Here is an 11136-nt window from a genome sequence, read left to right on the forward strand (position 1 = left end):
AACAGTGACTTACGGTGTTTTTAGGTTATGTTATGTTAGGTTATGTTACCGATGAAGTTTTAATATTCGTCAACGAAATGATAATCACAAACACCATTCGTAGCGTTTTGAATATCAGGAGTAACTGTTCGCACAGATATGTCGAAGTATTCTGTAAACGAATCAGGTTTGTTTCCAACAAAAATACTACGGCACCCTTGTGAAAACACATTGATTGTCAAAACGCCGCTACAAGCGCTATTTTACTTGCTTATGTTTACCAAATTTAATTTCGTCTCACTTTTGCTACGGCAGTTGTCGAATCATGGCTAATACTTATTCATAGGTCACTTGTTGGTTTTTCCATGTTTCAGACAGCTTCCAGCAACGTTCCATGAAACCTGCTACTCTACAGGCACAGACGAATTGGAGTCCTTTGAAACGCCGATAGAAGCAATCCGTAACTTTAGTATAATAGCACACGTGGATCATGGAAAAAGTACATTGGCAGATCGGTTATTGGAAAAGACAGGAGCGATTCAGCGTAACGCAGGAGCTCAGTTTTTAGACAAATTACAAGTTGAGAAGGAGAGGGGTATAACGGTAAAGGCGCAAAGCGCGTCGTTAAAGTACAAGCACAAGGGAACAAACCATCTGCTGAATCTAATCGACACTCCTGGACATGTTGATTTTTCAAACGAAGTCGCGAGGTCCCTGGCCGCCTGCCAGGGTGTGATTCTCCTTGTTGATGCAAATCACGGGGTCCAAGCACAGACTGTGGCCAACTTTTACCTCGCTTTTGCTCAGGATCTCACCATTATTCCAGTTTTGAATAAAGTTGACTTAAAGAATGCAGACCCAGAGCGAGTCATCGGTCAGCTTAATACTCTTTTCGATATCGAGGCAAAAGATGTTCTGAAGATATCAGCCAAGCTCGGCACTGGTGTCGACGAACTGCTTGAAGCTATTGTCGAGAGGGTGCCACCTCCGTCTGTCAACAGAAGCGGACCGCTCAAAGCCCTAATATTCGACAGCTGGTTCGATAAGTGGAAAGGAGCGATTTCTTTGGTATATATTAACGAAGGATCTGTTTCAGTCGGAGATCAAATTTCATCCATACATACTGGAAACTCATATGAAGTCAAGAATCTGTTTCTCCTAACACCGTTTGAAAAAAACATTAAAACATTGTGAGTAAAAACAAGTTTTTGCCAACAATTCATAATGCCAACACTATGTCTTGATTATCATATAATTTTCAAGGTTCGCTGGCCAAATTGGATGCATTGCCTGTAATATGAAATCAACGAAAGAAGCATACGTCGGTGATACTCTACATTTGAAAGAGTTTCCTGTCGAACCTCTCAAAAAATTTGAACCAGCAAGACCCATGGTCTTTGCAGGAGTTTACCCAATGGATCAATCGCAACATGTTCCATTGCGTAGCGCTATTGATAAACTAGTACTGAACGATTACGCAGTAACCACTGAGGTTGATTCTAGGTAAGCAGTATTGGCTGAATGCATAACAATTTTCCAACATCTGTTAATGATGACTAATACATCTGTCCATCCAGTCCAGCATTAGGGTTGGGGTGGAGATTAGGTTTTCTAGGCCTGTTGCACATGGAGGTTTTCATCCAGCGTCTGGAACAAGAATACGGCACCCTGCCTTTAGTGACCGCGCCCAATGTCACTTACAAGGCAAAAGTCATTGGGGCAAAGAATATTACTAAATACAAAAGCGATGAGGTAGTCTTTAACAATCCAAGTAAATTCCCTCCTCAGAGTGTAGTGTCCGAGTATTACGAGCCTATTGTCTTAGGGACCATTATAACACCAGGTGAGAGTGGCTCAAGCGACAAAATTGTTGAAGGGGCCTTCAGCGCCTTAATAAATACTAAATATACATTTTTCAGACGAATACTTGAGCCCTGTAATGTCGCTGTGCATGGAGAAAAGAGGTATCCATAAATCTGGATCAAATATCGACGGTCGGCGAGTGTTGCTGCAATTCGATTTGCCGCTCAATGAAATTGTCATGGACTTTCACGATTCGTTGAAATCAATCAGTTCGGGATATGCCAGTTTCGATTATGAGAATTTGAGATACGAACCAGCAAGTCTAGTCAAGGTGAAACTGCAAGCATTGAGCTATTATGATCTTTACCTATATTCGAAATTAAAGAGTTCTTTGCTTCACCCGTAGCTGGATATCTTACTGAATGGTGTGCTCGTAGAAGAGCTGAGCACTATAGCGCACTATTTAAAGGCTACCGCCATCGCGAAGAAAATGGTTACGAAGTTGCAAGATATCATTCCAAGACAACAATATTTAATCGCCATCCAGGCGGCGGTCGGATCTAAAATACTCGCCAGAGAAAATATAAAACCCTATAGGAAGGATGTGACAGCAAAGTTGGTAAGATATTATATACGAACTCTGATATAGTTATAATAAAACGTATAAGAAAATCCGCATAACAGCGACGGAAATCAGGGAATACTCCTAGAAATGCTGAATATATTCTGTTTCAGTACGGCGGTGACATAACGAGGAGGAAAAAGCTGCTTGCCCAACAGGCAGAAGGAAAACGGCGAATGCGTATGATTGGAAATATATCACTGCCCCGAGAAACGTTTATAGAATTTCTTAAAAAATAGGGTTTTCAAATAAATTAATAGTTCAACTGTACGGATTAAATAATTTAAATTTCGCTCTCAAACCACAATTTCTTTACGTTACGTATAAAGAAGGAAACTGAAGCAAGTATAATTACAATTTCTTATCATCTCAAGGAGAGGAAGCGCGGTTTCTAAGTTAACTTAGATAAACGGATACGTAAATTCGATTTTCCTGGTTGACGTGAAAAAAAAAAAAACGTAATCGTGTAATTGATAATTACACGAGGATGAAAACGAAAATCTGTCTAGGCGGTGTTATGGTGAACGTATCTGAATCTGAATATTTTCATTCAATCTCAGATACCGACACTCGTGTTTCCTCACGAATTTAGGCCCGACATGTGGCTCCGCGCTTCGGCGAGTCCAGCCGAATATTGATCATCCGTCCAATGAGGCGGGAAATGGGGGTGAAAAAAAACGTTGATGCGTTAAAAAATTAAAGTGTCGGAGGGAAAAAAAACCTAGTTGTATTGTTGTGTTTCCGGAATCAATCGCCCTGCTCTGCGTGAATTCAGAGCGAGAGAAACCGAGATGACGGCTGCGATATCGAATAGTACAAAAGATAAGAGCTGCGTACGCGTTTTTCGCCGAGATACGGAGGAGGAATCGAAGTCGTACCGCGCTGTCACAGTAGAATAGTACGAACAACATACACTGACGTGTTACATACGTAAATTGACGATACGTAACTCGGCCGATCGCAAACGCTTCGAAGGTTAGAGACTAGGCGTTGGGCTCGCAACTTGATTTTACCTCGACGCGGCGGAACGTCGACGGCACTTCACAGGGCCGAGAGCCGAGAGGCGGTCGTTCCTGCTCTTGGATAACCTTCATCGATGGAATTTGCTCCTGACCACGCTTACTCGACGATAACACAATCATAGCTGTCAGTAACGCAAACTACCTTCGGCGTTCAAAGATGGGACAAACATTGAGCGAACCTGTGACTGCCAAGGAGTCTGCCTGCTGCAGGGACGCCAACTACAGGGTCGGGAGCTCCTGCATGCAAGGATGGCGAGTCAACATGGAGGACTGCCATGTACATATTCTATCCCTGCCCAGCGATCCTGGAACTGCCTTTTTTGCAGTCTACGATGGCCACGGAGGTAACTACAACAAACTGTGTTTAGCAAAGTGCAATTTAAGCTCTGCTCATCGTTACCGTTGATAATTAACTTTACCATCCACCGTGAACAACCTGCTACCTTATTTTCTGCAAGAATTTACATTTGCTGTGAATCACAGTTCGGCTCCTGATTCTTTTTACTTTTTAGTTATCCGCGTGCATATTTCGATTCGTCTTCGGAATTATAAGATGTTGAAAAGTCCCTTTCGTTAGAGGGTTTTCCTTACTATAATTAATTATAATTAATTGTTGAATGTGATTTTTAGGTGCTAAAGTTGCGCAATATGCAGCCAAGCATCTGCACGAGTACATAGCTAGACGATCCGAATATCAGACTGGTAATGTGGTAGAGGCAATGCAGCAGGGATTCTTACAATTGGATAGAACAATGCAGTACGACACGCTACTCAAGGATGAACAGGCAGGGACCACTGTAATTGCTCTCCTCATCAAGGACAACATTCTCTATAGTGTGAGTCTTGCTTAGTTCGTAAATGACAAGAACAAGGTCATTAAAAAATTTCAAAGCTTTTGGAATGGTAAGGGAATATCATATTTTTACGTCGTGCAATCTGGTGGGTATGAGATTCCAAGTAGTTTTTGTTGGTCTTGTAAACATGCTATAATTAGTTCTTATCAGCTAAGTTATAATAATAACTTACCGTGTACCTGGGCTAAGACTAAAAATATGAATCACTGTACAACTTTTTACTCGCAGTAGAATGATGTCTCAAAGAATTTACTGTAGCTATGTCGTTCTTTATTTGGAATATTTTTCTCCTGATTTCCTGTAACCTTGTCTCAAGTTAACAATGCGGGGGCAAAGTGATGCTAAGAATCTGACTTTCAACCCAATGTGAATCTTATGTTAGGCAAATGCAGGTGACAGTCGGGCGGTTGCGAGCGTTGGTGGAAAAGCTGTGCCACTCAGCAAGGACCACAAGCCTTCCCTACGGGCAGAACGTGAGAGAATTGAAGCTGCAGGTGGATGGGTTGAGCTGAACAGGGTGAATGGGAATCTGGCCTTGTCACGGGCTCTTGGCGACTTTGTATTCAAGCGAAACGACCGCAAAAGTCCACAGGAGCAGATTGTCACTGGTTATATTAATATTCATTATGTGTATGGAGTATTTCATATGGAATGCTACAAGACAAACCATTAACATCTCTGTGAACCTCAGTCATGATAGTATTCCTTTTTTGTGATTAATTTTTACGGATGTGGTAGATCATGTAGCATTCTGAGGTGAAATACGATAGTTACTCTAGCATTGGCCAAATTTCAGCAATGATGACTACCCAGTATGAATAGAAGTATATCGCTTTAAGGAAAGTTGTTAGAAAATTCTACCAGCATTTTTTTGGCAATTTTCCAATTACAGAGCCGAAAATGATAAATTATTTATTTACAGCTTACCCGGAGGTACAGCGGCATCAAGTGACGACAGATTGGGAATTTGTAATCGTAGCCTGTGACGGCATCTGGGATGTAATGAGTAACGAGGAAGTAGTAGCTTTTGTAAGAAACCGGCTAGCTCAAGGGTCGCAAAACGGGTCTGACGAGGAGGGAAGTATGGTGGATCCTGAAGAAGTTTGCGAAGAATTGATGAGCCACTGCTTGGCACCAGACGCTCAGATGGGCACAGGCTGCGATAATATGACGGTAGTGCTGGTTTGTTTTTTACACGGAAAACCATACTCGCATTTAGTTGCACGGTGTAAACAGCCTGCAAACCTAACTGCGTAGCTAGTCTTCATTTTATTTATTTTACTATTATTTTGTTTGAAATTTATTTGTTAATCATTGAAAAAAATGTTCGTACTTTATATCAATCATATTAATATTACTACTTATTAATAATTATTGGTAACGCTACTTTTTTGGCGATTCAATTGTACAACAACTCGATAAGTCCTATAAATATTTTTATACGTAAAAAAAGAAAATGCAATTTACGTACTCGCTTCTTACTATATTTAATGCAGTCTACTTACCTCCAAAGAATTACAAACACGTTAGAGACGATGCTGACGATTAGTAGATTTTCTTTTTATTTACATTTCCGTACAACAGGGTCGGAGAAAAGTCACAATGGTGTTTTTTTTTTTTTTTGTTCAAATAACATTCAGCTTTCTCCGATACGCCTAATGAAAATATGTAATAATAATTTTAGTATTTTATTTTATTGGGAATTACGAGAGCGGCAATCCATTAATATCCGTATCTGTCCTGGATGGAGGAGACTGCGGCATTGGCCAATGAGCTTAGCCTGCCTGCAACTTTGTTAACTCCTTGACGGACGCTTTCTCTGACTTCTTCTAAATCGACAGTACCACCTGCGGCCCGGCCGGACCTTCCGGTACCAGATGACACTGGCCCGGATGAAATAGTCTGGCCGTTACCGTGACTGGGTCCGTCTCCGAAATAATCAGCTGACGAAATGCTTGACGATCCCTCGAAACGGCGGAGATTGCTTTTGCGCTCCCACTGTAAAATGAAACAAGATCGTTCAGAAATGTAAGAATCATCACACAAAAGCCGGACATTTCCCACAACAAGCAATACTAACTGCATCTCCATCAGAAGAGCTGTTTCTGAAATATTGATCTGAACTAATGGCTTTGGCGCTGCCAAACTTTTTCTGTGCTTCGCCCCCGCGATTAGCGGGTTCACGATCAGAACTGTGAGAAGGAGGCTTGTTAATTGTTTGTTGGGTCGGCCGTCGAGGGATATCGGCTTCGGCAACAACAATGATATCGTCGGTGTGTGACGAGCTACTGGGAAGCTTTCCATACGATGAGGGCGAGTATGAGAGATCTTCAAGATCGAAGAAAAGATCGTGATCCTGATCTCTGGATCTCGGTTCGCTGGTCAAACTCATCCTTGAGGCAACTGGCGCACCCTCCTGAGTTATTACACGCATATCACCAAATGCTGAATGACTCGCACCCCTGTGATAAGGAAAAGCAATTACTCACATATGAATAAATAGAGAGTGATAATACTTGTTTAAATATAATCACGTTAATTACCGGCGCGCATTAAATCCCATGCCGAGACGTTCAGCTTCTCCAGCTTTGGATGGGTCCATCTTCTTCGTTCGTTCCTCAACTTTTTTTGCTTGCAGTGACAGATCGTGTTCATATTGATATGCCAGACGTGTATCAATTGCGTCTTGCTCCTCCTTATCCTTTTCGCGTGTTTCTTTCTCTCGAGACTCGCGATTAGCCTCGGCGACACTTCGTTCCAACTCATCAAAGTTCGTTTTCACTCTTTGTGCTCCCAATCCTCCACTTTTCTTTGCTCCGAGCTGTGAATCAATATTGTAAAAGATTATTTGGTTCCGAATATAGTTGACATTCTTGTTTTCTTGCTATAATTTACCTACCCCACTTCGTTTCGGTTGAATTTTTCTAACGCCGATCGTAGGCTTTCTATCAGATGGTTGAGCAGCGTTTGAATCATGATTCAAAAGTGCGCCGGATACATTAGGCCCTATACCACTGAGATTGGCAGGGTTCGTAGCTGTTATGGAAGACACTGTGTTGTCATTATTATCCTCAGTTACACTGGCGACTAGTGTTGATTTGGTAACAGGATCTGAGCGTAAATTTGATTCAGTAGAAAAGAAGTCATCAGATGTCGCTGACTCTTCGTGCTCTTTAAAAAAGTCCAATTCTGTTGTAGCTTCCAGCTGCGTGTGTTCAGGTTCTGGATCCAGCAACAACTGTAATAACAATAAATATGTGACGTGGCTATTCCATAGTAAACTGATCATTTCTAAGAATTCATTTCAAATTGACTTGAAAACACACCTTTGTTCCATGTCGTTTCATTGCCTGCACAGAAGCTTGGGACAATTTATCTCTGTACAAACTGGCAGCTCGCGATTTGTATTTTTGCTGAGCATCAGTAGTCGTGCAGTTGTGTTGGGAAAAAAATTTTCTCTAAAAGATATAACAACATTGATTAGAACTATTATGGTTGTTGAAAATTATAATTATCTATAGACTGACAGCATTAGCATTTCCTCCAAGCTGCATGTTCCGTAGTTGTAGCCATGTCCAATTTGTGTCAAGTTGAGTTGAACGGACAAAGGTCAAGTGAACACCTAGCCCTCTATGTACCGCTGAACAGTCTATACACAGGAAGACGCCGTATGTGACACTGGACCAAGCCGGGTTTTTGGCGTTGCAATCGAAACATGTCTGGTAGTAGAATAAAACGGAATAAATTTATCGTGCAAGAATGAAATTTTAAAGATAAAGTTAAAAAAATAGCAACTAGCGAGCTGCAAACGGTCAGGAAATGTCAGAGGAAGGTTAACACATGGATTGATTTAATGCCTGACACTGTCAATTACAAACATAAGGTTAATCACGTTTAATATGTGTGGGGAGAATAAGGTCTACACTAATAAAACGATTGCGAAATGCTATAGTTATTAAAATGTGTAGATTGATCGAAATTCTCAGACCAAAAGTCAGGGTCAGCACTGGAGCAGAGTTATGAGAATTGCACTGTAAATTACCAGTTGCGATTATCGAATTAACGTTGAATGAAATTTTGATTTCTATAATTAATCTAATTTGCCACGAAAATGCGTACCTTATTTGCTGGAATCGCACGTAACCTTTTAAAAACCTGCTCAATATCAGTCTTGCTGGGTGCAGGATCTGCCATCTTTGACGTGTTGTCAATTTAATCACGCGCTTGGCATGCCGGGACGTTGGAAACCTGCAATTAAGCCACGGGTCGTGTACACCACACATAGAAAGGAGTGGTACAAGCTGTCTGCGATGTGTAACTATCTAGACACTGTGCACACGACGATTGTCTAACTAAACGAAGACATCAATCCGTTTGGGCAAGTAAAGCCAACACTCCATGTATGCGTTGACCTCCGGCAAACGCATGCGGAAGGCGACTCCATGCACGCGGCAGACTTTAGCGTCACGCCACGTACGGAAATCGAAGATGCGTCTTAAAAATGTATACGAACGATAGCTACATAACCTAAAAGAAAGGAATACTCTATCCCATAATTCCGGGCGGTTTCTCACGTAATGAATTACAAGTTCATTCACGTCATCACAATTATATTCCATAGTGGAATGTTTTGTTGATGTTATTGATGGTTTGTTTTCATAGACAGTTTTGTACGACATAACCTACGTCACGTCAACTATTATTTGAGCCATAATTTGAGCCTTGCCAGATTCCGAATGGTCCCGAAGATTCTCGACTTTAGCCGAATGACGTGCGGTACTGCGGAAAAATTAAAATATTTTGATCTCAACGCAGTGCGGTGCGGCATGCCGGAGGTTGCCGCTGCCGGACTTGCGCCGGGCTCCTGATTGGTCACCGCAGCATTTGCCGGAGCTCAACGCATATATGGAGTCTTAGCAAATGATTACGATGTGGTAAAAAATGAGAACTTATATTCATTCTTTACAAAGAGAGGACATTAACTGATGGTATTAAATTTATACAGTAGCAAACAAGACTGTAGTATTCGCGTATGATTTTTCTTCATTCTTGATGTTCAAAGTAACTTTGGATTTATGTTGTAGAAGGACAGTTAGTCACACTTTTTTCCTTTTATCGCTCAAAGTTTCAGACTGCCGTTGACGAGACGAATTTGGAGAGTCGCTAACATTCACCTCTTCTTCCTCGACCTCCAAGCTGTTCAATTTATGCACAATGGGATAAATTAGTGCAAAGTGAAACATTGGATTCATAAAGCTCACCCTTCTTGCTCGAGGCTATGAAGCATTTGAAATCCAGCGTCAAGACTGGGGGGAAAACCTAAGTCAGGATCCAGCAGCTGCAAAGTCGGCACTTCTCTGCATACTTTCCCGAATGCGTCAAGTTCGTCAAAACTTACACCACCAAAGCCGTCGTTTTGTTCCATCCTGCGGTATATAGCAATTCCCATTAGATTCACTGTGATTTTAATTTGATCTGTAAATTTTACTGATGAGACAGTCATCGTAGTTGACTAAAAACATATCTATTGTAGGAAGACTTAGCAGATAAACCAAGTAGACAGATCGGATCAAGTTAGCATTTGCGAAATTTCAGATAAAGATGATTGTATTTTGACCTGCTACTTCCAGCGTCGAGTTCCATTTCCTTTCGCTCTACTTCCGCTCTTTCAACGGTCTGTTTCATATTCATTTCAAACCTCAGTACATTTTCCTGATAATAATCATGCAGAGATTGAGCTCCACCGATGCCTGTTTCATACAGGACACGTTCAACAGCATCCTGAGATGTGGAAATTAGTGAAATTGCATCAAAAGTAGAAATAATTTAATAAATAAATCAAGATTCCGCTCACGCACAGGGAACCCGCATTTATCCTGCTCCGCTGCGAGTTTGAGTAGCCTTGTCATACGTTTGAGGAATTGATCAGCGATATCTGTTACTGCTTCGATGGCAATATCGGAAGAATCTAAAATAGATTAACAATTTTGGTAGTTAGCTCATCAATTCAAGTTAAGATCATGCACAGCCAGCAGAAAGTATAAATTTACGGACTTTCGAAACCAGTATGAGCCAACAACACGATAACAGAATGCCTCAGCAAGCCGTGTGCTGTTTCTGGTGTTAGGTATGTTGGGTGAGCTGGAGGTTCGTCAGGTATTTTTGCACTATAACGAATGTTTCATTTTTTAAATACATTTCTGTTTCCGCGATTCATTTTCTATGTAATTACACGGAGTGCTTACTCTTTTGAGTCTGTCTCCGTCTCCGCATGCGGAAATGAAAAATGAAATGGATTCATCTGTTCTCGAACTTCCAGCAGTGGCAGTCCATCGATTTCCGTCGCAGGGCCGGGAGAGCCTCCATTCTCCTGCGAAAGCTGAATGTTAATACATAAATACGATTTAATTGCATTTTGTACCAATAATGATTCTTACAAGATCTCGCAACCGCTGGTGAAGGTTGATGGTGTTTAATACATGTGGATTAATGTTAGGTAACCTGAAACAATGTAAAGAAGAATCAATTACATATGATACTTTTGTTCTAACTGATCATCATCCCAGCACTAGCAACGCATACTTACTGAAAGTATTCCACTTGGTTGTCTGTTTGAAAATCGAATTCCGACGACTTTGTGTCATCCATTACTTGCCTCCAAATATTTTCGATAACATCCGGAGTGATTATTTCCTGTTTGTGAGTTTCCTTGGTCGGTAACTCCCCCCAATGAGCCCCAGCAGTAGTCGTACTACACTTGCTCGACTTCATTATTAATCTTTATGCTTTGGCGCGCGAAGAGTGCAGCAGTAAAATAATTTAAATTTAAAAATGCCCGCGGGTGCTCAGCAGCTAT

At 41.3% G+C, this 11136-nt stretch overlaps 4 protein-coding genes across 5 annotated transcripts; 2 read left to right on the forward strand and 2 right to left on the reverse strand.

Moving 5' to 3' along the window:
- The first annotated feature begins 30 nt into the window (after positions 1-30).
- LOC124306984 (translation factor GUF1 homolog, mitochondrial) lies at positions 31-2696 on the forward strand. The gene is made up of 7 exons (XM_046768227.1): positions 31-166; positions 354-1169; positions 1243-1482; positions 1557-1822; positions 1899-2113; positions 2189-2401; positions 2518-2696. The coding sequence occupies exons 1-7, from the start codon at positions 33-35 to the stop codon at positions 2641-2643; spliced, it is 2010 nt and encodes a 669-aa protein (XP_046624183.1). The 5' UTR covers positions 31-32; the 3' UTR covers positions 2644-2696.
- A 105-nt stretch (positions 2697-2801) lies between these two features.
- LOC124306989 (probable protein phosphatase 2C T23F11.1) lies at positions 2802-7445 on the forward strand. The gene is made up of 4 exons (XM_046768238.1): positions 2802-3770; positions 4057-4262; positions 4663-4888; positions 5203-7445. Exons 1-4 carry the CDS (start codon positions 3584-3586, stop codon positions 5535-5537), a joined length of 954 nt encoding a protein of 317 aa, XP_046624194.1. The 5' UTR covers positions 2802-3583; the 3' UTR covers positions 5538-7445.
- Positions 5824-8597, reverse strand: LOC124306985 (ADP-ribosylation factor GTPase-activating protein 2). The gene is made up of 7 exons (XM_046768228.1): positions 8400-8597; positions 7808-7999; positions 7607-7738; positions 7180-7518; positions 6824-7101; positions 6361-6742; positions 5824-6278 (listed from the first exon to the last, which is right to left on the reverse strand). Exons 1-7 carry the CDS (start codon positions 8472-8474, stop codon positions 6003-6005), a joined length of 1674 nt encoding a protein of 557 aa, XP_046624184.1. The 5' UTR covers positions 8475-8597; the 3' UTR covers positions 5824-6002.
- A 615-nt stretch (positions 8598-9212) lies between these two features.
- On the reverse strand, positions 9213-11057 carry LOC124306988 (STAGA complex 65 subunit gamma-like). Of its 2 annotated transcripts, none has more exons than XM_046768237.1 (8): positions 10867-11057; positions 10718-10781; positions 10526-10650; positions 10335-10447; positions 10139-10248; positions 9898-10061; positions 9542-9706; positions 9213-9476 (listed from the first exon to the last, which is right to left on the reverse strand). In XM_046768237.1, the coding sequence occupies exons 1-8, from the start codon at positions 11049-11051 to the stop codon at positions 9377-9379; spliced, it is 1026 nt and encodes a 341-aa protein (XP_046624193.1). In that variant the 5' UTR covers positions 11052-11057; the 3' UTR covers positions 9213-9376. The 2 variants fall into 2 exon arrangements, with proteins under 2 accessions (XP_046624193.1, XP_046624192.1); XM_046768236.1 differs by having other exon boundaries at positions 10526-10659.
- Between the last annotated feature and the right edge of the window lie 79 nt (positions 11058-11136).

The sequence above is a fragment of the Neodiprion virginianus genome, chromosome 6, assembly GCF_021901495.1.
Source record: "Neodiprion virginianus isolate iyNeoVirg1 chromosome 6, iyNeoVirg1.1, whole genome shotgun sequence".
NCBI classification, from domain to species: domain Eukaryota; kingdom Metazoa; phylum Arthropoda; class Insecta; order Hymenoptera; family Diprionidae; genus Neodiprion; species Neodiprion virginianus.

Excerpts from the sequence above, each read along its gene's own strand:
- LOC124306984 (XM_046768227.1), top strand. The coding sequence starts at position 33 with ATGTTAGGTTATGTTACCGATGAAGTTTTAATATTCGTCAACGAAATG. Across the intron at positions 1,170-1,242 it reads GAAAAAAACATTAAAACATT|GTTCGCTGGCCAAATTGGAT; the intron begins GTGAGTAAAAAC and ends ATAATTTTCAAG. Across the intron at positions 1,823-1,898 it reads AGGGACCATTATAACACCAG|ACGAATACTTGAGCCCTGTA; the intron begins GTGAGAGTGGCT and ends TACATTTTTCAG.
- LOC124306985 (XM_046768228.1), bottom strand. The coding sequence starts at position 8,474 with ATGGCAGATCCTGCACCCAGCAAGACTGATATTGAGCAGGTTTTTAAA. Across the intron at positions 8,000-8,399 it reads GTGCGATTCCAGCAAATAAG|ACATGTTTCGATTGCAACGC; the intron begins GTACGCATTTTC and ends TTCTACTACCAG. Across the intron at positions 7,739-7,807 it reads TTGGAGGAAATGCTAATGCT|AGAAAATTTTTTTCCCAACA; the intron begins GTCAGTCTATAG and ends TATATCTTTTAG.
- LOC124306988 (XM_046768236.1), bottom strand. The coding sequence starts at position 11,051 with ATGAAGTCGAGCAAGTGTAGTACGACTACTGCTGGGGCTCATTGGGGG. Across the intron at positions 10,448-10,525 it reads ACGGAGACAGACTCAAAAGA|TGCAAAAATACCTGACGAAC; the intron begins GTAAGCACTCCG and ends CATTCGTTATAG. Across the intron at positions 9,707-9,897 it reads CTCGACGCTGGAAGTAGCAG|GATGGAACAAAACGACGGCT; the intron begins GTCAAAATACAA and ends TATATACCGCAG.
- LOC124306989 (XM_046768238.1), top strand. The coding sequence starts at position 3,584 with ATGGGACAAACATTGAGCGAACCTGTGACTGCCAAGGAGTCTGCCTGC. Across the intron at positions 3,771-4,056 it reads AGTCTACGATGGCCACGGAG|GTGCTAAAGTTGCGCAATAT; the intron begins GTAACTACAACA and ends TGTGATTTTTAG. Across the intron at positions 4,263-4,662 it reads AGGACAACATTCTCTATAGT|GCAAATGCAGGTGACAGTCG; the intron begins GTGAGTCTTGCT and ends ATCTTATGTTAG.